This window comes from Oncorhynchus tshawytscha, linkage group LG03 (assembly GCF_018296145.1).
Source record: "Oncorhynchus tshawytscha isolate Ot180627B linkage group LG03, Otsh_v2.0, whole genome shotgun sequence".
NCBI classification, from domain to species: Eukaryota; Metazoa; Chordata; class Actinopteri; order Salmoniformes; family Salmonidae; genus Oncorhynchus; species Oncorhynchus tshawytscha.
In genome coordinates this window covers 33,551,146-33,577,645 of record NC_056431.1, presented here as the reverse complement: position 1 = coordinate 33,577,645, position 26,500 = coordinate 33,551,146, and the positions used below count along the sequence as shown (strand labels likewise).

General features: G+C 43.7%; 1 protein-coding gene across 23 annotated transcripts in view; it reads left to right on the top strand.

Annotated features, from left to right (window-relative positions):
* The window catches only part of LOC112234653 (E3 ubiquitin-protein ligase MYCBP2-like), a 326,118-nt gene that overhangs the window by 250,283 nt on the left and 49,335 nt on the right, over positions 1-26,500 (top strand). For 17 of the 23 annotated variants that reach the window (XM_042314694.1, XM_042314668.1, XM_042314728.1 and 14 more), the window contains 16 exons: positions 910-2,628; positions 2,977-3,146; positions 5,289-5,533; positions 5,889-6,056; positions 6,264-6,421; positions 6,923-7,122; positions 8,995-9,153; positions 9,655-9,815; positions 13,989-14,145; positions 14,788-15,045; positions 15,177-15,242; positions 16,646-16,885; positions 16,989-17,078; positions 17,190-17,270; positions 17,500-17,766; positions 26,396-26,500. The exon at positions 26,396-26,500 is cut by the window's right edge and continues 179 nt beyond it. In XM_042314694.1, the coding sequence (XP_042170628.1) occupies positions 910-2,628; positions 2,977-3,146; positions 5,289-5,533; positions 5,889-6,056; positions 6,264-6,421; positions 6,923-7,122; positions 8,995-9,153; positions 9,655-9,815; positions 13,989-14,145; positions 14,788-15,045; positions 15,177-15,242; positions 16,646-16,885; positions 16,989-17,078; positions 17,190-17,270; positions 17,500-17,766; positions 26,396-26,500 (4,244 nt within the window). The remainder of the gene's footprint in view (positions 1-909; positions 2,629-2,976; positions 3,147-5,288; positions 5,534-5,888; positions 6,057-6,263; positions 6,422-6,922; positions 7,123-8,994; positions 9,154-9,654; positions 9,816-13,988; positions 14,146-14,787; positions 15,046-15,176; positions 15,243-16,645; positions 16,886-16,988; positions 17,079-17,189; positions 17,271-17,499; positions 17,767-26,395) is intronic. The other 6 variants (XM_042314744.1, XM_024402891.2, XM_042314636.1 and 3 more) reach the window with 3 other exon arrangements.

The following is a 26,500-nucleotide window of genomic DNA, read 5'->3' as shown; positions in this document are numbered from 1 at the left end:
TCACTGTGAGGACGATCAGCTGTCCGTCCTGTCTCCCTGTAGTGCTGTCTTAGGCGTCTCACAGTACGGACATTGCAATTTTTTGCCCTGGCCACATCTGCTGTCCTCATGCCTCCTTGCAGCATGCCTAAGGTACGTTCACGCAGATGAGCAGAGACCCTGGGCATCTTTCTTTTAGTGTTTTTCAGAGTCAGTAGAAACTGCCTCTCTAGTGTCCTAAGTTTTCATAACTGTGACCTTAATTGCCTACCGTCTGTAAGCTGTTAGTGTCTTAACGACCGTTCCACAGGTGCATGTTCATTAATTGTTTATGGGAAGCATGGGAAACAGTGTTTAAACCCTTTACGATGAAGATCTGTGAAGTTATTTGGATTTTCACTAATTATCTTTACAAGACAGGGTCCTGAAAATGGGACGTTTCTTTTTTTGCTGAGTTTATATTAGCTATTCTAGGGCACAGTGCTGGGCTGCATGGGCTTCTTCTCATCAGTTGCACCATGATCCATTAGCTACCCCTGTCTGTGTAAGTGGTCTTCAGACATGCATAGATAGATGAATATACTTTGGAAAAGTTTCTATGTCAAGGCCATTGAAGGCTCTTCTAGAATAATCTTTGTCCTCTGCTCTAATGCTGTCACTTTACTAAAACGTATTGGTCCACAACTTTCTACAGTCTAAGAAAGAGGTTACTTATTGACTCAAAAATATTTGTATGTTTTAACATGATTTTTTTTTTTTAAATGTCCAGACTTCTACTGTTGTTTCTCTTCTCCCCCCCATTTTTCTTCCCTTTCATAATCCATTTTGTTTTGACCCTTAGATGTTGAGTATTGTACTCAGATGTGCTGCCTTTTACAGTAATCCTCTTAGTTGTTGTATAACTGTTTCTATGTTGTGGCTGGCTACTAGGTAACTTAGGGGCACGGCCCATGTCCCCGGCCACCAAACAACGACTGGAAAGTCGCTCCCCAAAACAAGAGGGGCGTGGCGGTCGCGCCTCGGAACAGTCCAAAAGTAAAGATCCGCCGGACAGCGAAGCGCTTATCCTGCGGTCGGACACTGCCAAGCTGCGGTCGGACTCCCATAGCCGCTCCCACTCGCCCAACCACAACACCCTGCAGGCACTGAAGGCCGACGGGCGTGATCGTAACTCCTCCGGGCTGCGCGCCGAGTCGCCTAACCATGGCTCCCGCTCCACTTCGCCCAAACAGAAGGGCCTTTCCTCCACCTCGGGGAGGTCTAGCCCCTCCAGCACCTCCTCACCCCGCTCCTCCACCCAGCACGACAAGAACTTTGCTCAGGACAAGAACCAACCAACTGACAAGCATATGCCACAAGACAAGAACCAACCAATTGACAAGAACCAACCCCATGACCAGAACCTCCCTCCCAATGTCAGCCCCTCCAAGGCTCGGCTGGACCCGCCCAGAGAAAGGTCCAAGTCGGACTCGTACACCCTGGACCCGGACACCCTGAGGAAGAAGGTCCCTCTCACCTCAGAGCCCCTAAGGGGAAGGTCCACCTCGCCCAAACCCAAACTACCACCCAAGGACGGGAGCAGCAAAGGAGGAGATAGGAATGCGGAGAACCGCACCCCGTCGCCCCATGTGACCCAGGAGAACCTCCACAGCGAGGTGGTGGAGGTGTGTACGTCTAGTGCTCTTCTTTCCAATGATGATGAGGGAAACAATGAAAACGTGGAGGTGAGGAATGCAGAGGAGGGCTCCTCAAAGGTGCACTTCAGCATCGGCAAGGCACCCGTGAAGGAGGAGCTGGAGAGCAGCCGCTTGTCGCCCAAAGTCAGCCGCAAGACCTCCAGCCGACACGTGCGCCCCAAGAAGGACAAGTCGGGGCCGCTCTTCAAGGGTGAGAGCTCGTCGAGGGTCACCGAGCCCGCCAAGCAGGCCATGTCACCCTCAGTTGCAGAGTGTGCCCGGGCGGTCTTCGCCGCGTTCCTCTGGCACGAGGGTATCGTCCACGACGCCATGGCCTGCTCCTCGTTCCTCAAGTTCAACCCAGAGCGGACCAAGGAGCACGCGCCCATCCGCAGCTCGCTGGGTGGCCAGGGCGGCCAAGAGGAGAAGGAAAGCAAGCTGAAGAACCGCCACTCACTGGAGATATCCTCGGCCCTCAATATGTTCAACATCTCCCCGCATGGGCCAGACATCTCCAAGATGGGCAGTATCAACAAGAACAAGGTCCTGTCAATGCTCAAAGAGCCTCCCCTGCCCGAAAAGTGCGAGGATGGCAAGGGGGAGCACGTCTCCTTTGAGGTGGCCACTCACCCTACCATGAGGGCTAAGTCCATCCTGCCGCTCACCCTCCAGCACCTCGTTGCATTCTGGGAGGACATCTCAATGGCAACCATCAAGGCAGCCACCCAAAACATGATTTTCCCCAGCCCGGGCTCCAGCGCCATCCTGAAGAAAAAGGAGAACGAGAAGGACACTAAGAAGTCCAAGAAGGAGAAAAAGAAAAGAGATAAGGCGGAGGTGCGCCCCAGGGGGAACCTGTTTGGGGAGATGGCCCAGCTGGCCATGGGGGGACCGGAGAAGGACACCATCTGTGAGCTGTGTGGGGAGTCGCACCCCTACCCTGTCACCTACCACATGAGGCAGGCCCACCCAGGTAAGATCAACAATGTTGGGTTTGCTTTTATTCTATACTGTTAGAAATACACATGTCATATCACTGTGAGAGGTTAGCCAACCACTCACATATAAAAGTCCAATTTTTAAGTCCTATGACAGGCTATATTTTGTTTATTACATTTGTGGATGGAAAATAACGCTTTAAGGCAGAACATTTCTTCATACTGAGGTGGATGGTGGCTAACCCCATTGAACCATTTGCACTGTATCTCTGCTAATATGGCAACACTACTCAATATGATCTTAGCATAGAGATAAATGTATATTAATATGTTCTATTTAAGTTGGTGGATTTTAGCTTAATTTGTTGTTTTGTTTTGGGCAGGTTGTGGTCGCTATGCGGGAGGCCAGGGCTATAACAGCATTGGCCACTTCTGTGGGGGCTGGGCGGGAAACTGTGGAGACGGCGGGATCGGAGGAAGTACCTGGTACCTGGTGTGTGACCGTTGCAGGGAGAAGTACCTAAGAGAGAAGCAGACTGCAGCCAGGGAAAAGGTGGTGTACTTCTTGATGCTTCAATCAGTTGTTGTTTTGTACCTTATCTTTACACATTAAATTCTCCAAATTCAAATGGAAACTTCACAAATGGATACTTGGATAATTAACCGTCAGGATTTAACAACATATTATGCTCAATATTCTAATTTCTCACTGTAATAGTCACAGTTCAGAGGATAACCTTTCGCAACCATGTACTTTCATAAACAGCCTTGGAAACATGGTTGTGACAGTCTTACAATGCATTATAACTGCATCATAATGCATTATTCCTACAAGTAGAGGTTTGCCCGGGACTGATTTATTTATCCCGCCTGCACCCGCAGCATTTCATACTGCACCCTCCAACACCCGCTGGCTTTCTGTCCGACTCCCACCTGCTACTGCAAGAACTTGTCCCGAACCCAATCGTAGGCCCTTCTGTTATTTTAGGCATATGTAACGATGCAGCTCACTTACCTGTCATGGTCGCAGCTGTTTTGCGCCCTATAGGAAATTTCAAAATGGGCAAAAATAACCTAAGCAATAGGTTTAATTACCAGAGATTGTCACGTGGCCCATTTTATTACTTGGCTATATCAGCAAATAGGCTAGATGTAGATTAAAGAGAGCTGAGTTGGAGAGACTTGCACTTTCTTTTGAGCTATTTTTTATAGTCTACTTTATCAGAGCAGGTAGCTAACCAACCAGGCTCAACGTTAGCTAGCTAACACTAGGCTATAACTAGCTAAGCAAATGGTCTGTGGTATGAATAATAAGGTCATATACTTAACGTTAGCTAGCGAGCCAACCAGCTAATGTTAGCATACTTGCTAGGTAAACAATCAACCATAAGCACAACTCATGACGTTACTACCCTGCATGAATCTGCAGGTAGCTAACCAACCAGGTTCAATGTTAGCTAGCTAACATTAGTCTATAGCGAGCCAAGCAATGGCTGTCAAAATGAGGAATGAGTAATATCTGAAAATGTAGCTAGCTAGACTATCTTACCCATATACATCATTCATGGTTGGATGCGTCTCCTGTCGGATGCTATGGTTGCCCTTGGTTTGAAGATGTCATCCGGAGACAGGTGTTTTCTCCATCTCCTTAGCTATTATACACTAATTCCACTGATTTCAAAACTTAGTCCTCCAAAAAGTGGAGAGCAACACTTTAATACACAATACATTAAAAAAAGCAGCGCTAGACAGGATTACCAACACATACTGACAAGCTCAAATCGACAGAAGCATGCTCATCTCTCAGCATGTCCAGCCCACTCATTATCTCAACCAATCATGGCTAGCGGGAAGGTTGTTGATTTTTTGGGCAAAAACTAGGCTCGTAATTTAACAATTTTATTCGTATTAACAGATGGCATGCAAGTTTGTTATTAAGGCACATGAAAGTTCATGTTCGAGAAGGCATTTCTGGCAAACGCATTTTGATAAAACATTTATTTTAAAAAGTTTACGTTCAAATGGTTCTCCTGTGAAATAGTGACCCGCGACATACGCCTAGTTTCCTGAAACGGGTCACAAATATGATTGATCAATATTTATTTATAGGCGATGTAGTAAACTATAGCTTAATCATGTTTAGGAGGTATATTTCCTTGGAAATGCATAGGCAGCCTACTCTATTTCATTGAGACCACACCTATACTAGGCGCACTTGATCTCGCACACCCAACTAGGATAGGCGAGGTAGGCTACTTAACTTGAAGCAGTGAATTCTGAGTGTGTGAATAATGCGACAAAGATGTGCTTTTTAATACAATAGGTAAGATGACCCACAAAGTGCAGAAAGATGACCGTTTCCAAATAATCTGCGGGATAACAAAAAATATTTTAATCCCAAAGTTGTCTGATCTGACCACACGCTTCCAACAGAAGCATGACAAATACAGACAGCGCCGCAATGATCTCTCTAGGGACCCGCAGCCCTCTACCTACAAATATTACCACAAACTTTAACTCTACATTTTATTCATTTAGCAGAAGTTCTTATCCAGAGCGATTTACAGGAGCAATTAAGGTTAAGTGCCTTGCTAAGTAACATTTTGGTTACTGGCCCAATGCCCTTAACTTCTAGGCTACCTGCTTTCCTCTCTAACCCATCCGTGACCTCTAACCACCCTCCCTACCCATCCAGGTGAAGCAGTCGAGGAAGAAGCCCCTGCAGGTGAAGACGCCGCGGGCGCTTCCCACCATGGAGGCCCACCAGGTGATCCGTGCCAACGCCCTGTTCCTGCTGTCCTTAAGCAGTGCTGCTGAGCCCAGCCTGCTGTGCCACCACCCGCCTCGCCCGCTCCACTCCACACTGCCCAGCCTCAAGGAGGGTGTCTCGGACGAGATTCCCAACAAGATCGGCTGCCTCTATCTGCAGACGCTGGCCAGGTAAATGATGGATATCTATTGTGATGATCAAAATGACTGGAGAGACTGGGAGGGGAAAAATTAAAGGTGATTTCCTCTTATTTTTGCTTCCTAAACAGTCTCCTCCTCCTTTAGTTTTATGCCCTTTGGGACAGCATTACACTTGAAGTGCTGTGGCCACTTTAATTAAAGTGAGGATGATCATACATTTTGTGTGTGTAGTATCTTACCCATGTCCTGTGAACATGTTACACAGTGAAAACCATCATGGAATTTTTAACATTTATTTGCTATAAGGTAGCATCCACATAACCTAAACACAAAATCTTTGAACTACATATGATACATGTACGTAAACCTGTCTCCTCTCTTGCAGGCAACACACAGAGAACTTTGGTGGGTACACAGATGACAACCTGTTCCAGGACGAGATGAGGTACCTGCGCTCCACATCTGTCCCTGCGCCCTACATCTCAGTCACCCCTGACGCTTGCCCCAACGTGTTCGAGGAGCCCGAGAGCAACATGAAATCCATGCCCCCCAGGTAACACACCTCTTTTTGAGAGTAGAGATGAGCAGACTGATTATGTCTATGTGTGTGTTGTATGTGGTTGTAGCGTGTGTCATATCTGTGCGTGTTTGTGTGAAAGAGACTCGTTCCAGTGTGGTGTGACTGTGTGTGTGTGTTGTATTTATGTGTCATCTATGACATAAACAGATGGTCAACATTTCTTTGTTTTATCTCTTGCAGTCTAGAGACCAGCCCAATCACAGACAGTGACTTGTCCAAGCGGACGGTGTTCCAGAGGTCCTACTCTGTGGTGGCCTCTGAGTACGACAAGCAGCATTCGGCCTCCCCGGCCAGGGTCAAAGCCGTGCCCAGACGCAGAGTCCACAGTGGGGATGCAGGTGGGTAAACCTTCCCCTAAACCACCAAACCAGAGGAATGTGATCCTATTTACTAGTATAGTCCATTAAACTAAGAGTTTTAGATGCAGACAAAAGTTATTCTACACTTCACCATTAACTCATGTACCTGGTGTTTACTACAAAATGATTATAATGATTATGGTAATGGTCATTGCATGAAAAAGACATTGAAGTGTAACTTTTTTTTTTTTCATAGTATTAATTATTTGTAATTGACAGCTGGAATAGGGTTGCAAATTACTAAGTGTTACCAATCATCATGACATTTGTAATACCGTATTTATTGTTTTGTTATTTATATCATATTTACACAATTGGTGGGTCTATTCCTGAATGATGATTGGTTAAAACCTGTTGTATAAAAGTGATAATGCCCCCAAAGACTTCATCTCGGGCCTAACAACCCCCATGCCAATATATCCTCCAAAAACCAGCTTCTCAGGCATTATCACTTAATTGTAACACTGTCCTCCCCTCCAGAAGTGGGTTCCTCTCTGTTGCGCCACCCGTCCCCGGAACTGTCCCGTCTAATCTCGGCCCATGGATCCCTCAGTAAGGGCGAGAGGAACTTCCAGTGGCCTGTCCTGGCCTTCGTCATCCAGCACCACGACCTGGAGGGTCTGGAGGTGGCCATGAAGCATGCCCTCCGCAAGTCTGCCTGCAGGGTCTTCGCCATGGAGGTACGTCTGTCAAAGATACTCTTAATGTATACATGATGGTGTACATTAACTTCTCTGGGATATGTGGGACGGTAGCGTCCCACCTCGCCAACAACCAGTGAAAGTGGAGGGCGGCAAATTCAAAACAACAAAATCTCATAATTAAAATTCCTCAAGCATACAAGTATTTTACACCATTTTTAAGATAAAATTCTCATTAATCCAGCCACAGTGTCTGATCTCAAAAAGGCTTTACAGCGAAAGCACCACAAACGTTTGTTAGGTCACCACCAAGTCGCAGAAAAACAGCCATTTTTCCAGAGAGAGGAGTCACAAAAAGCACAAATAGAGATAAAATTAATCACTAACCTGTGATGATCTTCATCAGATGACACTCATAGGACTTCATGTTACACAATACATGTATGTTTTGTTCGCTAAAGTGCATATTTATATTTAAAAAATCTCATTTTACATTGGCGCGTTACGTTCAGTAGTTCTAAAACATGAGGTGATTTTGCAGAGAGCCACAAAACTTTACGGAAAAAGCAAACCATGCAAAAATCTGAGTACAGCTTTCAGACAACAAAGCAGCCAAAAAGATATCCGCCAAATTGTGCAGTCAACATTAGTCAGAAATAGCATTATAAATATTCACTTACCTTTGATGATCTTCATCAGAATGCACTCCCAGGAATCCCAGTTCCACAATAAATGTTTGATTTGTTTGATAAAGTTCATCATTTATGTCCAAATAGCTTCTTTTGTTAGGGTGTTTGGTAAACAAATCCAAAAGTGCGTTCAGGTCCAGTCGGACGAAAAGTTCAAAAAGTTATATTACAGGTCGTAGAAACTTGTCAAACGAAGTATAGAATCAATCTTTAGGATGTTTTTGTCATAAATCTTCAATAATGTCCCAACCGGAGAATTAATTTGTCTGTAGAAAAGCAATGGAACGAGAGGTAACTTTCTCTGACCGCGCATCACAAAACCGAGGCTGCTGGCAGACCTCTGACTCAATCCCCTCTCATTCTCTGCCCCTTCACAGTATAAGCCTCAAACAAAGTTCTAAAGACTGTTGACATCTAGGGGATGCCTTAGGAAGTGCAATATTACCCCATTTACACTGTATATTGGAATGGCAAAGAGTTGAAAAACTACAAACCTCAGATGTCCCACTTCTTGGTTGTTCTGTTATACTCAGACATCATTCAAACAGTTTTAGAAACTTCAGAGTGTTTTCTATCTAATACTACTAATAATATGCATATATTAGCATCATTAGCTACAGAGTAGCAGGCAGTTTACTCTGGGCACCATCCAAGCTACTCAATACTGCCCCCAAGAAGTTAAGGGCGGCAGGGTAGCCTAGTGGTTAGAGCATTGGACTAGTAACCGAAAGGTTGCAAGTTCAAATCCCCGAGCTGACAAGGTACAAAATCTGTCGTTCTGCCCCTGAACAGGCAGTTAACCCACTGTTCCTAGGCCGTCATTGAAAATAAGAATTTGTTCTTAACTGACTTGCCTAGTAAAATAAAGGTAAAATTACAACAAAACAAAAAAAAAAAAGTATTTCCCATAGGAAAATATCTCATGCTTACTCTAGCTGGGCATTTGCAGTTGTGTAGCACAATTAAACAGTTAGCTGTGTAATGTCAAATGCTAATGTGATTAGCCTATTGGCTAACCTCTCTGAGTTGTCAGTGGTGGTCGCTAGACGGACCTGTTAGAAAGGACAAAAGTGTAGGCAATATCTGAGATGATAAACTGATTAAAATGTTTATTTTTCTGAAGTATTAGTACTAGGGTTAAGATTAGGTTAAGGTTAGGTTAGTGGTTTGAAAAGCACTGAAAAGGACTGAGCCACCATCTAACCCATATCCCCCTCCTCAGGCATTCAACTGGCTGCTGTGTAACGTGATCCAGACCACTTCGCTGCACGATATCCTGTGGCACTTTGTCGCCTCCCTCACCCCGTCACCATTTGAACCCGAGGAAGAGGAGGAGGATGAAAATAAAGCCCATGGGAACAAGGAAATTGTGATTGAGCAGGTGATGTTTGATTATTATTATTTAACCCTGCTGGTCATCTATGAACATTTGAACATCTTGGCCATGTTCTGTTATAATCTCCACCCGGCACAGCCAGAAGAGGACTGGCCACCCCTCATAGCCTGGGTCCTCTCTTGGTTTCTTCCTAGGTTCTGGCTTTTCTAGGGAGTTTTTCCTAGCCACCGTGCTTCTACTCCCACATTGCTTGCTGTTTGGAGTTTTAGGCTGGGTTTCTGTACAGCACTTTGGGATTTATAAATACATTTGATTGATTAAGAATCCAGGACCTGGGTGATGGGGGGGGGGGGTCGCGCTTCGTCTCTTGCGAAACAGGTCTCTTCCAAATTAGATTATCTCAATGAGACAAACCTGGATACATAAACGTTTTTATTTGAGGTACCAGTACAAACATTTTCTATATTCAGACATAGTCTGAAGTCATTTCATCCTTAATATGTGTTTTTATAAACTTTTTCAATCATATTTTCTTCATACACACAGGAGAGGGACTTTGGAGTGTGTGAGCACCCGCTGTCTGACATTGTGATTGCCGGGGAGGCCGCCCACCCCCTCCCACACACCTTCCACCGCCTCCTCCAGACCATCTCTGACCTCATGATGTCACTTCCTAGTGGCAGCTCCCTGCAGCAGATGGCCCTCAGGTACGGTGGCCCCTGTTGCTCAAAGTTCACCTCCGCTTTAAACTCAAACCTGCCTTCAGCTAAATAATTTTAACCATACATTTGGACAGAGCATATTATCTTGCAATAAGACAAAAGCTATATCTTTTAAACAGCTTGGAAAATTCCTGAAATGATGTCTTTAGAAGCTTCTGATAGGCTAATTGACATCATTTGAGTCAATTGGAGGTGTACCTGTGGATGTATTTTAAGGCCTACCTTCAAACTCATTGCTTGACATTATGGGAAAATCTAAATAAATCACACAAAAAAATGTAGACCTCCACACATCTGGTTCATCCTTGGGAGCAATTTCCAAATGCCTGAAGGTACCACATTCATCTGTACAAACAATAGCACGCAAGTATAAACACCATGGGACCAGGCAGCCATCACACCGCTCAGCAAGGAGACACATTCTGTCTCCTAGAGATGAACGTACTTTGGTGTGAAAAGTGCAAATCAATCCCAGAACAACTGCAAAGGACCTTGTGAAGATGCTGGAGGAAACAGTTACAAAAGTATCTATATCCACAGTAAAACGAGTCCTATTTTTTTTTTTTTTTTTTACCTTTATTTAACTAGGCAAGTCAGTTAAGAACAAAATCTTATTTTCTATGACGGCCTAGGAACATTGGGTTAACTGCCTGTTCAGGGGCAGAATGACAGATTTGTACCTTGTCAGCTCTGGGATTTGAACTTGCAACCTTCCAGTTACTAGGCCAACGCTCTAACCACTATGCTACCCTGCCGCCCCTATATCGACATAACCTGAAAGGCCGCTCCGCAAGGAAGAATCCACTGCTCCAAAACCGCCATAAAAAAGCCAGACAACAGTATGTACAGTGCCTTGCGAAAGTATTCGGCCCCCTTGAACTTTGCGACCTTTTGCCACATTTCAGGCTTCAAACATAAAGATATAAAACTGTATTTTTTTGTGAAGAATCAACAACAAGTGGGACACAATCATGAAGTGGAATGACATTTATTGGATATTTCAAACTTTTTTAACAAATCAAAAACTGAAAAATTGGGCGTGCAAAATTATTCAGCCCCCTTAAGTTAATACTTTGTAGTGCCACCTTTTGCTGCGATTACAGCTGTTACAGCTGTACAGCTGACCACATCCTTATTTAGCAAGTCACTGGTACTTACTGCTTCAGTTTTTGCTTGTAAGCAGGAATCCAGAGGATAGAGTTATGGTCAGATTTGCCAAATGGAGGGAAAGGGAGAGCTACTGGGTTTCTTCCTTTAAACGTTGCAAGCTTACACCGCAGGACTTAGAGGTACCCAGCGTCACGACTTCATTGCGCCAGAGCACCACAAGGGGGTTAGAGCGCTCATTACGTATTTGAGTCCCAAGGTTTTTATATGACCAATCATATCAAGTTGTTCCAGTCAAGTCCCAGTCAAAAATGAGGATACACCTACTCATCCCAGTATTTTTCTTTATTTTTACTATTTTCTACATTGTAGAATAATAGTGAAGACATCACAACTATGAAATAACACCGGTCTTCCACGTGCCCTGCGGTCTGTAGTACAGACATGGCCTGCTCTCCCTTATGTAAGGAATTAGGCACTTTCCCATGTTTACTACAGTATGTATTGTAGACTGCACAGTAGACTAATAAACAAGTAAACACATTTCGTTAATACAATAATGATAAAAAATAGTCTTTCAAAATGCAGATGTTGATTTAGTTATGGATCCATAATGAATTACTATGGGAATAAATATCACTGATTTACAGAAATATTGGAACAAAGTTGTCTTATGAAGGCAAACAATTTAGAATCCTCCAATCCTACTCCTGACCGTCATGTTGTACAGTGCCATATTTTCGATTCCATCCTAGTGGTTTTCGTTTTTCTCTGAATAGAAACACCATAATATTAATCTAATTAATTAAGCCACATTTATTCGAATCAATCCCATATACTATGTTATTACAGAAAAGGTTTTAATTTCTCTGGTAATGCCAATACGGAACACTATCAAATGCTTCTCAAAGATGCCCTCTGGTGGTCAAACTAGCAATAACTTGCAGTAACAGAAAAAATGTCTGACAATTAAATGACGTGCCACAGAATGCTGCAGCAGCACTCAAGGTGTCCCACAACTTTTAACGGAGGAACCACTGTATGTACTCCAATTTGTGTCTCTGTGTGGAGTAAAGGTGGTCTAGTGTTTCTTTTCCTCTGCTTGCCCATTTAACATGCTGGTAGAAATGAGGTAAAAACAGATTTAAGTTTCCCTGCTTTAAAGTCCCCGGCCACTAGGAGCGAGCACTGTCTCTGGATGAACATTTTCTTGTTTGTTTATGGCCTTATACAGCTCGTTGAGTGCGGTCTTAGTGCCAACATCGATTTGTGGTGGTAAATAGACTGCTATGAAAAATATAGATGAAAACTCTCTTGGTAAATAGTGTGGTTAACACCTTATCATGAAATAATCTACCTCAGGCGAGCACAACCTAGATACTTCCTTAATATTAGATTTTGTACACCAGCTGTCTTTCTTGCTAATAGACCGAACACCCAGCCAGCTATATGCTATCCATATATCCAAGATATTACAGTTTTTAATGTCCCTTTGGTAGGATAGTCTTGATTGGAGCTCATCCATTTTGTAATCCAATGATTGCACGTTGGCTATTAGGACTGATGGTAGAGGGGGGTTACTCACTCGCCATCGGATCCTTACAAGGCACCCCGACCTACGTCCCCGATATCTCCGTCTCTTCTTCATGTGAATTTGATGAATAGAGACAAACTACACCACGGCATACATAATGTGATTGCGTTTTGGTTCTTATAACCACACACCATTCTACTGAAGCCTACCTTGAGAATCGTGCCTTCTTAAGATGAGAGGAAATTTGGGTTTTACGATGATGGAGGATCATCCTGGTGAAATGACCCCACCACTCGTCATCGTACAGAACTAGTTCCCGGCTGCGCCTCACAAAAGGTCTGTTTGAAATGCGCCAATTAAGATTTGAATTTTGTTTACAATGTGCGCATAGGCTATTGTTGTTTAACGGAATAGCCTGAAATGGTTTTTACAGCTCATATTTACTCAAGGGCATACAATGCAGGCATAGCCTATAGGCCTAGTGTTTTTTTTAAATATTTATTCATTCGAGTTCACAGTGCAAACCGAGCTTCACGTAGCGGACAGTTTTTGGTACAATAAGAGTACCATTACACCCCTAGATTTAATCATGTAATATTAGGCATACTGATTATTTCTCAGTATCTACTTGCGAGCTTCTCATTAACAGCCCACGCGCTACCTAACATGAATTGGCTGGTGGAAGATAAGGCTACTCAGTCCAGAGGCTGCGACACAGCAAAGCCTAATCAGACATGCCCATGTACTCTTATAATCTCCACCCTGCTTTGCTAGAAGAGGACTGGCCACCCCTCAGATCCTGGTTCCTCACTATAGGTTTCTTCCTAGGTTCCTGCCTTTCTAGGGAGTCTTTCCTATCCACCGTGCTTCTACATCTGCATTGCTTGCTGTTTTGGGTAATAGGCTGGGTTTCTCTATAACACTTTGTGACATCTGCTGATGTAAAAGGCACTTTATAAAAAATGTATTTGGTTCTTCCAGGCAAAGTGAAATTATACAATGAATTTACTCTCAAATTATATTTAACACCCTGAGTGCATCGGACATGAAACAACAATACAAATGTAACAGCACAACAAAATAAATAAACCATTTTCCTTTGCAGTTCTTTTTCATTTTAACACCAGCGGTGTAACTAGGACTTTCTATTAACTGCACTGAACCAAAACAGTATGTCGCGCGGAAGTGGAGCAAAACTTTAGTGGTCAAAACCATTCAACTTGAGGCGACGGTTGTTGGGGGTGCAAAATGCAATCTTAATTCTAAAATATTTTAATACAGACTAGTTCAAAACATTAAATCAATGAAAATTACAAATGGATCATTTTCTAGTAATAGAGTGGGGTTGCAAAAAATATATATATTTGAAAGTGGTGGTGCAGCTGCTCCGTTTTCTCCATTGCTCAGGCGCCTTTGGGTGCACTATTCTGCAACCAACTTAGCTACCACTGTATACTGATCAATGTGAGTGCGTGATCTCACCGTTGACCCGGAGTGTGTCCCCCTCTTTCTATCAGGTGTTGGAGTCTGAAGTTCAAACAGTCAGACCACCAGTTCCTGCACCAGAGCAACGTGTTCCACCACATCAACAACATCCTGTCCAAGTCGGACGATGGCGACAGCGAGGAGAGCTTCAACATCAGTGTGCAGTCTGGCTACGAGGCCATGAGCCAGGTGAGACAGAATCCAATATGAGAGCCACACTCATAGGGCTGTTTTCCCGGACCCATATTAAGCCTAGTAGTGGACTAAGAAGTTATTCAAATAGGGAATCTCCTTTGAGAATGATTTTTAAACCAGGGCTGGATCTGGGAAACTGGCCCATGATGTTTTGTGGTGGCTAGCTTGACCTTATGAAAGCAGGTAAAGAAGAGACTAGGTGAGTCAGGTACCACAAATGCTGTCTGAGACCCAAGGTGCAGACCAACACAACAGATACCTGAGTCGTGTTCATTAGGGAATGCAAAAAAAAAAAAAAAGTTTTTAAAATGTTATTTCTTAAGTCCTGGTATTCCCTCCTATTTTCAGTCTGCTTTCTTCAGTTTAGTGCCTAATGAACATGACCCTGGACCTTCTTTATTGATAAAATTATAACTTTTTTGTGGGACTAGGTTTAGGAGTAACTACATTGTAAAACTTTTTGATTTTAAATGTGTTGTATCCACTTGTGTGGCTGAAATAAAAACATTTAGGATTGCTAGCTAAATTGTAAAATATTTATTTGTTATCCTCTATGGTTTTAAATGCATTGTATCCACTTGTGTGGCTGAAATGTTAATTTCTAAATTGTCCAAAAAATCTTATTTATCTATATAGCTGGGAGGTGTTGAACATCATTTGACCTTCCAGGAGCTGTGCCTGGTGACCAGTCTGAAGGACCTGACCATCTTGGTGGACATCAAGACGTCCAGCCGACCTGCCATGATTGGCAGCCTAACGGACGGCTCCACTGAGACCTTTTGGGAGTCGGGAGATGAGGACAAAAACAAGACCAAGAGCATCACCATCAGCTGCGTCAAGGGCATCAACGCCTCCTACGTCACCGTGCACGTGGACAACTCCCGCGATATCGGGGTGAGTAGGGAGGACTGAAAGGGACGTATTTCTCCAAAATCGAATTAATCAGATGCCACAATCTAAGATTAATGGAAAAACTGTCTGTTATCATAGAGTAGAGCGGCTTTAATATCAATATCACTTCACAGAACAAAGTCACCTCCGTGACGTTCCTGTGTGGCAAAGCCGTGGAGGACCTCTGCAGAATCAAACAGGTTTGGCCTCTTATTTTTATAATTTTCTAAAAATACATTAAAAAATCCCCCAAGTTATGAACGTGAAGGAGAGCGATGCATTGAATGGGACACAGACATAGGAGCAGTTGGATTCATACCTACGGTAACACACACTGAATATGTATTTGTATTTATTATGGAACCCCATTAGCTTCCTGGGCTCCAGCCAAATTAAGGCACTTATACAATTTTAAAAACATTACAATATATTCACAACAGATTTCACAACACAGTAATTAACATGTTTTTTTTTTCACCTTTATTTAACCAGGTAGGCTAGTTGAGAACAAGTTCTCATTTGCAACTGTGACCTGGCCAAGATAAAGCATAGTAGTGTGAACAGACAACACAGAGTTACACATGGAGTAAACAATTAACAAGTCAATAACACAGTAGGAAAAAAAGAGAGTCTATATACATTGTGTGCAAAAGGTATGAAGAGGTAGACGAATAATTACAATTTTGCAGATTAACACTGGAGGGATAAATGATCAGATGGTCATGTACAGGTAGAGATATTGGTGTGCAAAAGAGCAGAAAAGTAAATAAATAAAAACAATATGGGGATGAGGTAGGTAAAATTGGGTGGGCTATTTACCGATAGACTATGTACAGCTGCAGCGATCGGTTAGCTGCTCAGATAGCAGATGTTTGAAGTTGGTGAGGGAGATAAAAGTCTCCAACTTCAGCGATTTTTGCAATTCGTTCCAGTCACAGGCAGCAGAGAACTGGAACGAAAGGCGGCCAAATGAGGTGTTGGCTTTAGGGATGATCAGTGAGATACACCTGCTGGAGCGCGTGCTACGGGTGGGTGTTGCCATCGTGACCAGTGAACTGAGATAAGGCGGAGCTTTACCTAGCATGGACTTGTAGATGACCTGAAGCCAGTGGGTCTGGCGACGAATATGTAGCGAGGGCCAGCCGAGTAGAGCATACAGGTCGCAGTGGTGGGTGGTATAAGGTGCTTTAGTAACAAAACGGATGGAACTGTGATAAACTGCATCCAGTTGCTGCAGGCCATGGCTTTACACGCCAGACCAGCCCCATGCATCTGATTGGGTATGTTGTGTAAATAAGGAAAGGACTTAAATAATCACCCTAAGCTGTGCCTCTGGTTAAAAGTAGGTCACTATATGTATTGCACTACTAATTGGGAATATAAGTGCGATACACCCTAATATAACTAACCACTATACTACAAGATATGGCAATCTTACAGCAATTAAAGCCCTTCTGTACAATGTGTATTGTAATTTACTGTACGTAAATTAAAATCTGTTTTCAAAAGAAGGAACAAAAGAAAAGCAGTACTAAACATTTTAATTCACCCCGGTGTCAATACAACCTTAACTCACCAATCTCTTCTCCCCACCTCTTTCCAGATCGACCTCGACTCGCGTCACATGGGCTGGGTGACCAGCGAGGTTCCTGGGGGAGACCACCATGTGATCAAGGTGGAGCTGAAGGGGCCTGAGAACACGCTGCGGGTGCGCCAGGTCAAGGTGTTGGGATGGAAGGAGGGCGAGAGCATCAAGATTGCGGGGCAGATCTCGGCCAGCGTGGCTCAACAGAAGAACTGTGAGGCCGAGACACTCCGCGTGTTCCGCCTCATTACCTCACAGGTCGGTTCAACTGTCAATCACACTATGGGGTCAAAATGTTCACTTTAGATCTAAGAGAATTGGCTAGGTTAAAGTTTTACCGTTGGTGTGTGTGTGTATGTAGGTGTTTGGGAAGCTGATCTGCGGAGATGCTGAGCCCACCCCTGAACAGGAGGAGAAGAACCTGCTGTCATCACCAGAGGGAGAGGATAAGGTCAGGGGTCATGCTGTATACCAGGGGTTCCCAACCTTTTTCACCCACGATTTCACACTGTAACTTTTTAGCAAATTAAGATGATAAATATTGTCGTTTACCTGTCATCAGGCGCCTTCAGATGCAGACCTGAAGGAACACATGGTGGGCATAATTTTCAGCCGGAGCAAGCTGACCAACCTGCAGAAACAGGTCAGTATTCTCCTACCTGACAACCTATGGAATACCTGGCCAATATAGTGCAATTAACTACAATATAAAACTACAATACAATGTGATCTCTGGCTACAATAATCCTCAGTAGCAGACTTTGAGGGACCGGGTTCAAGCCCCTGACTCTGCTTACCCTCTCCATGTTATCTTAACACTTTAAATTGACTTCATATCCCTCTTTCGTTTTCCTCACGCTTCCCCCTTCTAGGTGTGCGCCCACATAGTCCAGGCCATTCGCATGGAGGCGACCCGTGTGCGTGAGGAATGGGAGCATGCCATCTCCAGCAAGGAAAACGCCAACTCGCAGCCCAGCGATGACGACGCCTCCTCAGACGCCTACTGCTTCGAGTTGCTCTCCATGGTGCTGGCACTGAGCGGCTCCAACGTGGGCCGCCAATACCTGGCCCAGCAGCTAACACTGATGCAGGACCTGTTCTCGCTGCTGCACACGGCCTCGCCGCGTGTCCAGAGACAGGTGGGCAGTGTTCTTTTCGTCATCAAGAATTGTGACTAAAATAGACTAAAAACACCTATTTTTCAGTGGTAATTGACGAGAGATAGCTGGCTAAATAGAAAAAACTAGAACCAAGAAAAAATCTCTGGCACTAAAATCTGACTACTAAGTGGACTGGACAATAGTTTTTGGAGAGATTGAGAGCATTTCAGTGATAAGCACAATTAATATTAGAAGCACAGATGTGCAGCCCAGTTCTGTTCATTAGTGGAAAGGACACGCCGCACCCGTCCTTCATCAGCTGGTGAGCTGCCTGGGAGCAAGAGATGAGTGTGGGCAGACAGGCTCCGTTCTGACTCCGCTTCCGATTATACACATCGTGCAGACGACTCTTGCTTCCCCATAGCTAATCAGTCACCACCAGCCTTCTAGTTATATACCCTTTGCTTGGTTATGAAACACAAGCTGCTTTATGAAATTAAAAACAATATTAGCATTAAGTTTAATTGTAAAACAATAGTCTAGCTATGTTTTTCTCTCCCTTGAGTAAAGAAAGGTTTTAGATTTTGTAGTCTCACTCAACCCTCGCACTTTACCCACTGCATTTCATAGCTAGGTTCTGTAGCCCGACGTACTAACCAAGTCTCCCTCTTTTCCTCAGAGAAAACAGCATTGCCGTTCAAAAGATATGACCCATAATACCGGTGCTAAGTTTTTTTTATTCCAATTGTTCATTGGCGGGCCACATTTTGCATTCATTAAGCATATTGCTGGCCGTTCTAAATCGTGTCTACTTGCTGACCGGACCGTTAATCATTTGTTTAGGCTACACCTTGTTCAGTCATGTTACCTCATTAGCTAGCTATAGCTAACAACCTGGAGCGCGTTCTGCAGGATGCAGCATTTTTAAACTTTCAGATAGAAATATGTTATGGATGAGAAACATGCCTCAGCATGCTTCTGTTCTTGAGTCATCCAAGATGGCGTATTTTTTATTTATATATTTGTAATAATGACAATTACAACAATACTGAATGAACACTTATTTTATCTTAATACATCAATAAAATCAATTTAGTCTCAAATAAATAAGTAATGAAACATGTTCAATTTGGTTTAAATGATGCAAAAACAAAGTGTCAGAGAAGAATGTCAAAGTGCAATATGTGTCATGTAAAAAAGCTAACGTTTAAGTCCCTGGTTTCATGTATGTTAAAACTTCCTGTGACTCTCAAACCCGGATCCGGGAGCGTAATCATCGCCTGACACGAATTAGCATAACGCAACGGACATAAATCTTCCTAGAAAATCTTCCTATTCATGAAAATCACAAGTTAAATATATTGGAACACAGTTTAGCCTTTTGTTAATCATCCTGTGATCTCAGATGATCAAAATATGCTTTACAGCCAATGCTAGACAAGCATTTGTGTAAGTTTATCATAGCCTAGCATAGCATTATGCCTTGCTAGCAGCAGGCAACCTTGTCACGGAAATCAGAAAACCAATCAAATTAAATCGTTTACCTTTGATGAACTTCGGATGTTTTCACTCACGAGACTCCCAGGTAGATAGCCAAGTTAATTTTTTCCCAAAATATTATTTTTGTAGGCGAAACAGCTCTGTTTGTTCTTCACGTTTGGCTGAGAAATCGCCCGGAAATTGCGGTCACCACAACGCCGAAAAATATTCCAAATTAGCTCCATAATATCGACAGAAACATGGCAAACGTTGTTTAGAATCCATCCTCAAGGTGTTTTTCTAATATCTATTCGATAATATATCCGTCGGGACAATTCGTTTTTCTCTAGGACCGATTGGAGTAATGGCTACCTCTGTATTTTACGTGAGAATCTCTCTCGGATCCACCATGTGACCACTTACGCAATGTGGCCGCCTGCGGCTATTCTTCAACAGAAATGCGTAAAACTACGTCACAATGCTGTAGACACCTTGGGGAATACGTAGAAAGCGTAAGTTCGTTGATGGTACATTCACAGCCAAATAGGGAGTCATTGGAATGCAGCGCTTTCAAAACCTGGGGCACTTCCGGACTGGATTTTTCTCAGGCTTTCGCCTGCAACATCAGTTCTGTTATACTCACAGACAATATCTTTACAGTTTTGGAAACGTTAGTGTTTTCTATCGAAAGCTGTCATGAGAAGCCTCCTCCATAAATTTGTTTTATTCACTGCTTTAGCACACACTGCCAACCCGGATGTCCTAGTCGTGTCTGAATCCTGGCTTAGGAAGGCCACCAAAAACCCTGAAATTTCCGTCCCTAACTATAACATTTTCCAACAAGACAGAACTGCCAAAGGGGGTGGAGTTGAAATCTACTGCAGAGATAGCCTGCAGAGTTCTGTCATACTATCCAGGTCTTTGCCCAAACAATTTTAGCTTCTACTTAGAAAAATCCACCTTTCCAGAAACAAGTCTCTCACCGTTGCTGCTTGCTATTGACCACCTTCTGCCCCCAGCTGTGCCCTGGACACCATATGTGAATGGATTGCCCCTCATCTATCGTCAGAGCTCGTACTGTTAGGTGACCTAAACTGGGACATGCTTAACACCCCGGCTGTCCTACAATCTAAGCTAGATGCCCTCAATCTCACACAAATTATCAATGAACCTACCAGGTACAACCCCAAATCTGCAAACACGGGCACCCTCATAGATATCATCCTAACCAACCTGCCCTCCAAATATACCTCTGCTGTCTTCAACCAGGATCTCAGCGATCACTGCCTCATTGCCTGCGTCCTTAATGGGTCTGCGGTCAAACGACCACCCCTCATCACTGTCAAATGCTCCCTAAAACACTTTGGCGAGCAGGCCTTTCTAGTCGACCTGGCTCTGGTATCCTGGAAGGACATTGACCTCATTCCGTCAGTAGAGGATGCCTGGTTATTCTTTAAAAGTGCTTTCCTCACCATCTTAAATAAGCATGCCCCATTAAATTTTTTTTTTAACCAGGAACACATATAGCCCTTGGTTCCCTCCAGACCTGACTGCCCTTGACCAGCACAAAAACATTCTGTGAGTACTGCATTAGCATTGAATATCCCCCACGATATGAAACTTTTCAGGGAAGTTAGTAACCAATATACACAGGCAGTTAGGAAAGAAAAGGCTTGCTTTTTCAAACAGAAATTTGCATCCTGTAGCACAAACTCCCCAAAAGTTCTGGAAAACTCCCAGCTGCCCAATAAATCCACTATAATTGGGAATTTCAAGCATTTTTCTACGTCTGGCCATGCTTTCCACCTGGCTACCCCTACCCGGTCAACAGCCCTGCATCCCCCACAGCAACTTGCCCAAGCCCCCCGCATTTCTCCTTCACCCAAATCCAGATAGCCAATGTTCTGAAAGAGCTGCAAAATCTATTATCCGCCGCAATTGTTGCAACCCGTTTTACTAGCCTGTTCAACCTCTTTTTTGTATCGTCTGAGATCCCCAAAGATTGGAAAGCTGCCTCGGTCATTCCCCTCTTCAAAGGGGGAGACGCTCTAGACCCAAACTGTTACAGACCTATATCTATCCTACACTGCCTTTCTAAGGTCTTCGAAAGCCAAGTTAACAGATTTAAGTTAACCCACCATTTCGAATCCCACCGTACCTTCTCCGCTATGCAATCTGGTTTCAGAGCTGGTCATGGGTATACCTCAGCCACGCTCAAGGTCCTGAACGATATCATAACCGCCAAAGACCAAAGCGAACAAAAATATACCAAAATGTCATAATACAGTGCATTCGGAAAGTATTTAGACCCCTTGACTTTATCTACATTTTGTTACATTTACAGCCTTATTCTAAAATTGATTAAATAGATTTTTACTCCAGATCTCCAGAGACTTGTCCCTTAGCCACTCATGCAATGTCTTGGCTGTGTGCGTAGGGTCCCTGTTCTGTCCTGAGCGCTCTGGAGCAGGTTTTCATTAAGGATCTCTCTGTACTTTGCTCCGTAAATCTTATCCCTCGATCCTGACTAATCTCCCAGTCCCTGCCACTGAAAAACCCACAGCATGATGCTGCCACCATGCTTCACCGTAGGGATGGTGCCAGGTTTCCTCCGGACGCGACGCTTGACATTCAGGCCAAATAGTTCAATCTTGGTTTCATCAGAGCAGAGAATCTTGTTTCTAATGGTCAGAGTCCTTTAGGTGCCTTTTGGCAAACTCCAAGCGGGCAGTCTTGTTCCTTTTACTGAGAAGTGGCAATTACTCACCACGAACTGGAAGAAGCTTTTTCCTTTAATGAGTCCGAAGTGAAGGATATACTGCTTTCCCGGGAACAAGTCCAAATCCCCGTCATCTGCGTGAAGAGAAGACTGAGAAAAAGGGTGTGTAGTTCGGGCTGCCTTCTAAGAATTCGAAGGCAAGCAAGTAAAACCCCATTGCCATCCCATTCTATTGGTCAACGTGCAGTCATTGGAAAATAAAATCGATGACCTATGAGCAAGATTAAACTACCAACAGGACATTAAAAACTGTAATATCTTATGTTTCACCGAGTCGTGGCTGAATAACATACAGCTGGCAGTTTATATGCTCTATCGGCAGGATAGAACAGCAGACTCTGGTAAGACGTGTGGCACTCTATGTATATTTGTAAACAACAGCTGGTGCACGATATCTAAGGAAGTCGCGAGGTTTTGTTCGCCTGAGATAGTATCTCATGATAAGACCCCACTATCTGCCTAGAGAGTTTTTAAGCTGTATTTTACCGTAGCTGTCTACATTCCAGCACAGACCGATGCTGGCACTAAGTCCACACTCAATGAGCTGTATACCACCATAAGAAAATGCTCATCCAGACACGGCACTCCTGGTGGCTGGGGACTTTAATGCAAGGAAACTTAAATCAGTTTTACAAAATTTTTACCAGCATGTTAATAAATGTGCAACCAGAGGGAAAAAAACTTTAGACCACCTATACTCCACACAGAGAGATGTGTACAGAGCTCTCCCTCGCCCTCCTTTTGGCAAATCTGACCATAATTCTATCCTCCCGATTACATGCAAAAATTTAAGCAGGAAGCACCAGTGACTCGGTCAATAAAAAGAGTGGTCAGTTAAAGCAGATACTTTGCTGGCACAGACTGGAATATGTTCTGGAATTCTTGTCCCTGAACAAAGGGACAAAATCAAGGTCTGGTGTGGCCACCAGCTGCATTAAGCTCATTAAGCTCAGTCCGATGATGCTGTGACACACTGCCCCAGACCATGACAGACCCTCCACTTCCAAATCGTTCCCGCTCCAAAGTGCAGGCCTCGGTGTAACGCTCATTCCTTCAACGATTAACGCGAATCCAACCAACACCCCTGGTGAGACAATACTCGTCAGTGAAGAGCACTTTTTGCCAGTCCTGTCTGGTCCAGCAACGGTGGGTTTGTGCCCATAGGCGACGTTGTTGCCGGTGATGTCTGGTGAGGACCTGCCTTACAACATGACTACAAGCCCTCAGTCCTGTCTCTCTCAGCCTATTGCGGACAGTCTGAGCACTGATGGAGGGATTGTGCGTTCCTGGTGTAACTCGAGCAGCTGTTGTTGCCATCCTGTACCTGTCCCACAGGTGTGATGTTCGGATGTACCGATCCTTTGCAGGTGTTACACTTGGTCTGCCACTGCGAGGACGATCAGCTGTCTGTCTTGTCTCCCTGTAGCGCTGTCTTAGGCGTCTCACAGTACAGACATCGCAATTTAGTTCCCTGGCCACATCTGCAGTCCTCATGCCTCCTTGCAGCATGCTTAAGGCACGTTCACACAGATGAGCAGGGACCCTGGGCATCTTTCTTTTGGTGTTTTTCAGAGTCAGTAGAAACTGCCTCTCTAGTGTCCTAAGTTTTCATAACTGTGACCTTAATTGCCTACCGTCTGTAAGCTGTTAGTGTCTTAACGACCGTTCCACAGGTGCATGTTCATTAATTGTTTATGGTTCATTGAACATCCATGGGAAACAGTGTTTAAACCCTTTACCATGAAGATCTGTGAAATTATTTGGATTTTTACGAATTATCTTTGCAAGACAGGGTCCTGAAAAAGGGATGTTTCTTTTTTTGCTGAGTTTAGTAGTCAGACCTAACTTGATGGATTATGTCAGGGATGGCGATCTGAAACGAGCTCATATAGGCCTAGTTCAATTGTTTCATATTCCAAATACAGTTGGCTAGATTTTCACATTACATCCAGTAGTTGAATTATTCAAAATGTTGTCCCCAAACTAAATTAAGCCAGTTTACATTCACTAGACTTTCCACATACTAGACAGCTAATGATTACAATCGACAATGTTAGTGTCATTGAGGCCACCTCAATTTAATTTAGAATCAAACACTAGACCACTATGTTGGCTACATTGTTTGATATAATTTAAGATTCAATGTTTCAGGAAATGGCAGTTACAGGTTTTTCTGAAATTCTAAATGCTCCAACTTCACTGACCCCCTCCGGATCTCCCCTCTACCCAACATTAGGCCTATATCAGCAACAGCTTGTCATAAAATCCTAGGGAGAGCCCTGGTTGTACATTAAAATGTATTTCTAGTTACTGTAGCTACTTAAGAGCAGCCAAATAACAAGTACCATTCCTACCAAGGCACTCTTATGCCAACATCAATATTAGAGGAAAAAAATGCATATGCCTTTGATTTGAGTGGTGTGGGTGTCGTACGTGTGCCGCCGTGGGGTCCGGGGCCGGGAGTGCAGCCACGAGGTGGTACTCGTAAAAATACTTCAAGGTTGGCAGGTCTGTTAATAACAAACATGTCTCGTTCTTTTAACATAACATTAGTGACAATGTTCGTTGCTTTAGAAGACAACATGGATCAAATCTGTGGTTCTATTTTACGAATTTGAATTAATGGGACATTTTAATGCAATTGTCCGATAGAATGGTGCTTTCAGAGATCCTCTCATTTGTTGTCTTATTCGTTGTCTCAAATTATGTCAATCAAATGAGTCCGGAGACACTTTGTGCTAATGCCTCAATTAGCTCTGCTGTCTGTAAAGAAAAAGGGCGGGCTGAAGGTTGGTTATTCAGGTGCTGGCAGCCATTGACATGTCGGCAGGTTGAAATCTAAATCCCTCAAAGAACTCTTACGTACCCCTAGAATCTTTAAATCTTGTTAATATCAGTTTTGGAAGATACTGACTTTATGACCAAAGTTCTACCACTTTTGCAACTAATACAATTGTTTATGACTAATACTGATAACATATAGACAGTTTTGAACCAGATATGTTGATATGTCTTTAAGATTGTCATGATTCAGGAAACCAGACATGATTCAGGAACCCCCCCATCAATCTAAAGACAATACAACATGATGACAAAGCTAAACAGGTTTCTCTGTACTTTGCTCTGTTCATCGTTCCCTCGACCCTGACTAATCTCCCAGTCCCTGCCGCTGAAAAACATACCCACAGCATGATGCTGCCACCATGCTTCACAGTAGTGCCAGGTTTCCTCCAGACATGACAGTTGGCATTCAGGCCAAATCGTTCAATATTGCTTTCATCAGACCAGAGAATCTTGATTCTCATGCTGGTGCCTTTTGGCAAACGCCAAGCTGGAGTGGCATCCGTCTGGCCACTCTACCATAAACGTCTGATTGGTGGAGTGCTGCAGAGAACGTTGTCCTTCTGGAAGGTTCTCCCATCTCCACAAAGGAATTCTACAGCTTTGTCAGAGTAACCATCTGGTTCTTGGTCATCTCCCTGAACTAGGTCCTTCTCCCCCAATTGCTCAGTTTGGCCGGACAGCCAGCTCTAGGAAGTCTTGGTGGTTCCAAACCTCTTCCATTTAAGAATGATGGAAGCCACTGTGTTCTTGGCGACCTTCAATGCTGCAGATTTTTTTTTGGTCCCCTTCCCCAGATCAGTGACTCGACACAATCCGGTCTCGAAGCTCTATGAACAATTGCTTCAACCTCATGGCTTGGTGTTTGCTCTGACATGCACTGTCAACTGTGGGACCTTATATAGACAGGTGTATGCCTTCCCAAATAATTTCCAATCAACTGAATTTACCACAAGTGAACTTGGAATCACGTTTTTGATTTGTCATTATGGTGTATTGTGTGTAGATTGATAAGGAAAAACAACAACAATTTAATCAATTTTAGAATAAGACTGTAATGTAACAAAATGTGGAAAAAATCAAGGGGTCTGAATACTTTCCAAATGCACTGTCATATAACGTATGTATATAAATAATTCATATTAATATATTAACATCTGATTTATTTTTCCCAACTCAAACATCCTTACATTCATGAGCTAACGTTAACATCACAAACAACTGTCATTAAAGATATGGAAATGCTCAGAACTTGAGATTCTTGACCAATCAAGTTTGCGTTGTCATGTGGCATCACCCGTTTGCTATGCCATTGTTCACACGGACGGTGGCTGTTTGGGATATTTCAAGTCAAGAGGAACACACAACGGTAGGCTATTAGCGAACATAACTCACTCCCAGCTCTTTTTGCATCAGTAATGGTGGAAAAAAACTTTATCCAGTTCCCCTATAACATCAGTAAAGCCAAAGAAAATCTCTGCATGATGTACAGTATATCACTCCAACCGTTTGATAACATTGACCACATGGCTATCCATTCTCACCCTTCACCTGTCCCCTTTCTCCCAGGTGACCTCTCTCCTCCGTCGTGTCCTCCCCGAGGTGGCGCCTGTGCGCCTGGCCAGCATCATCGGCGTCAAGGCCCTGCCGCCTGCTGATATCAGTGACATCATC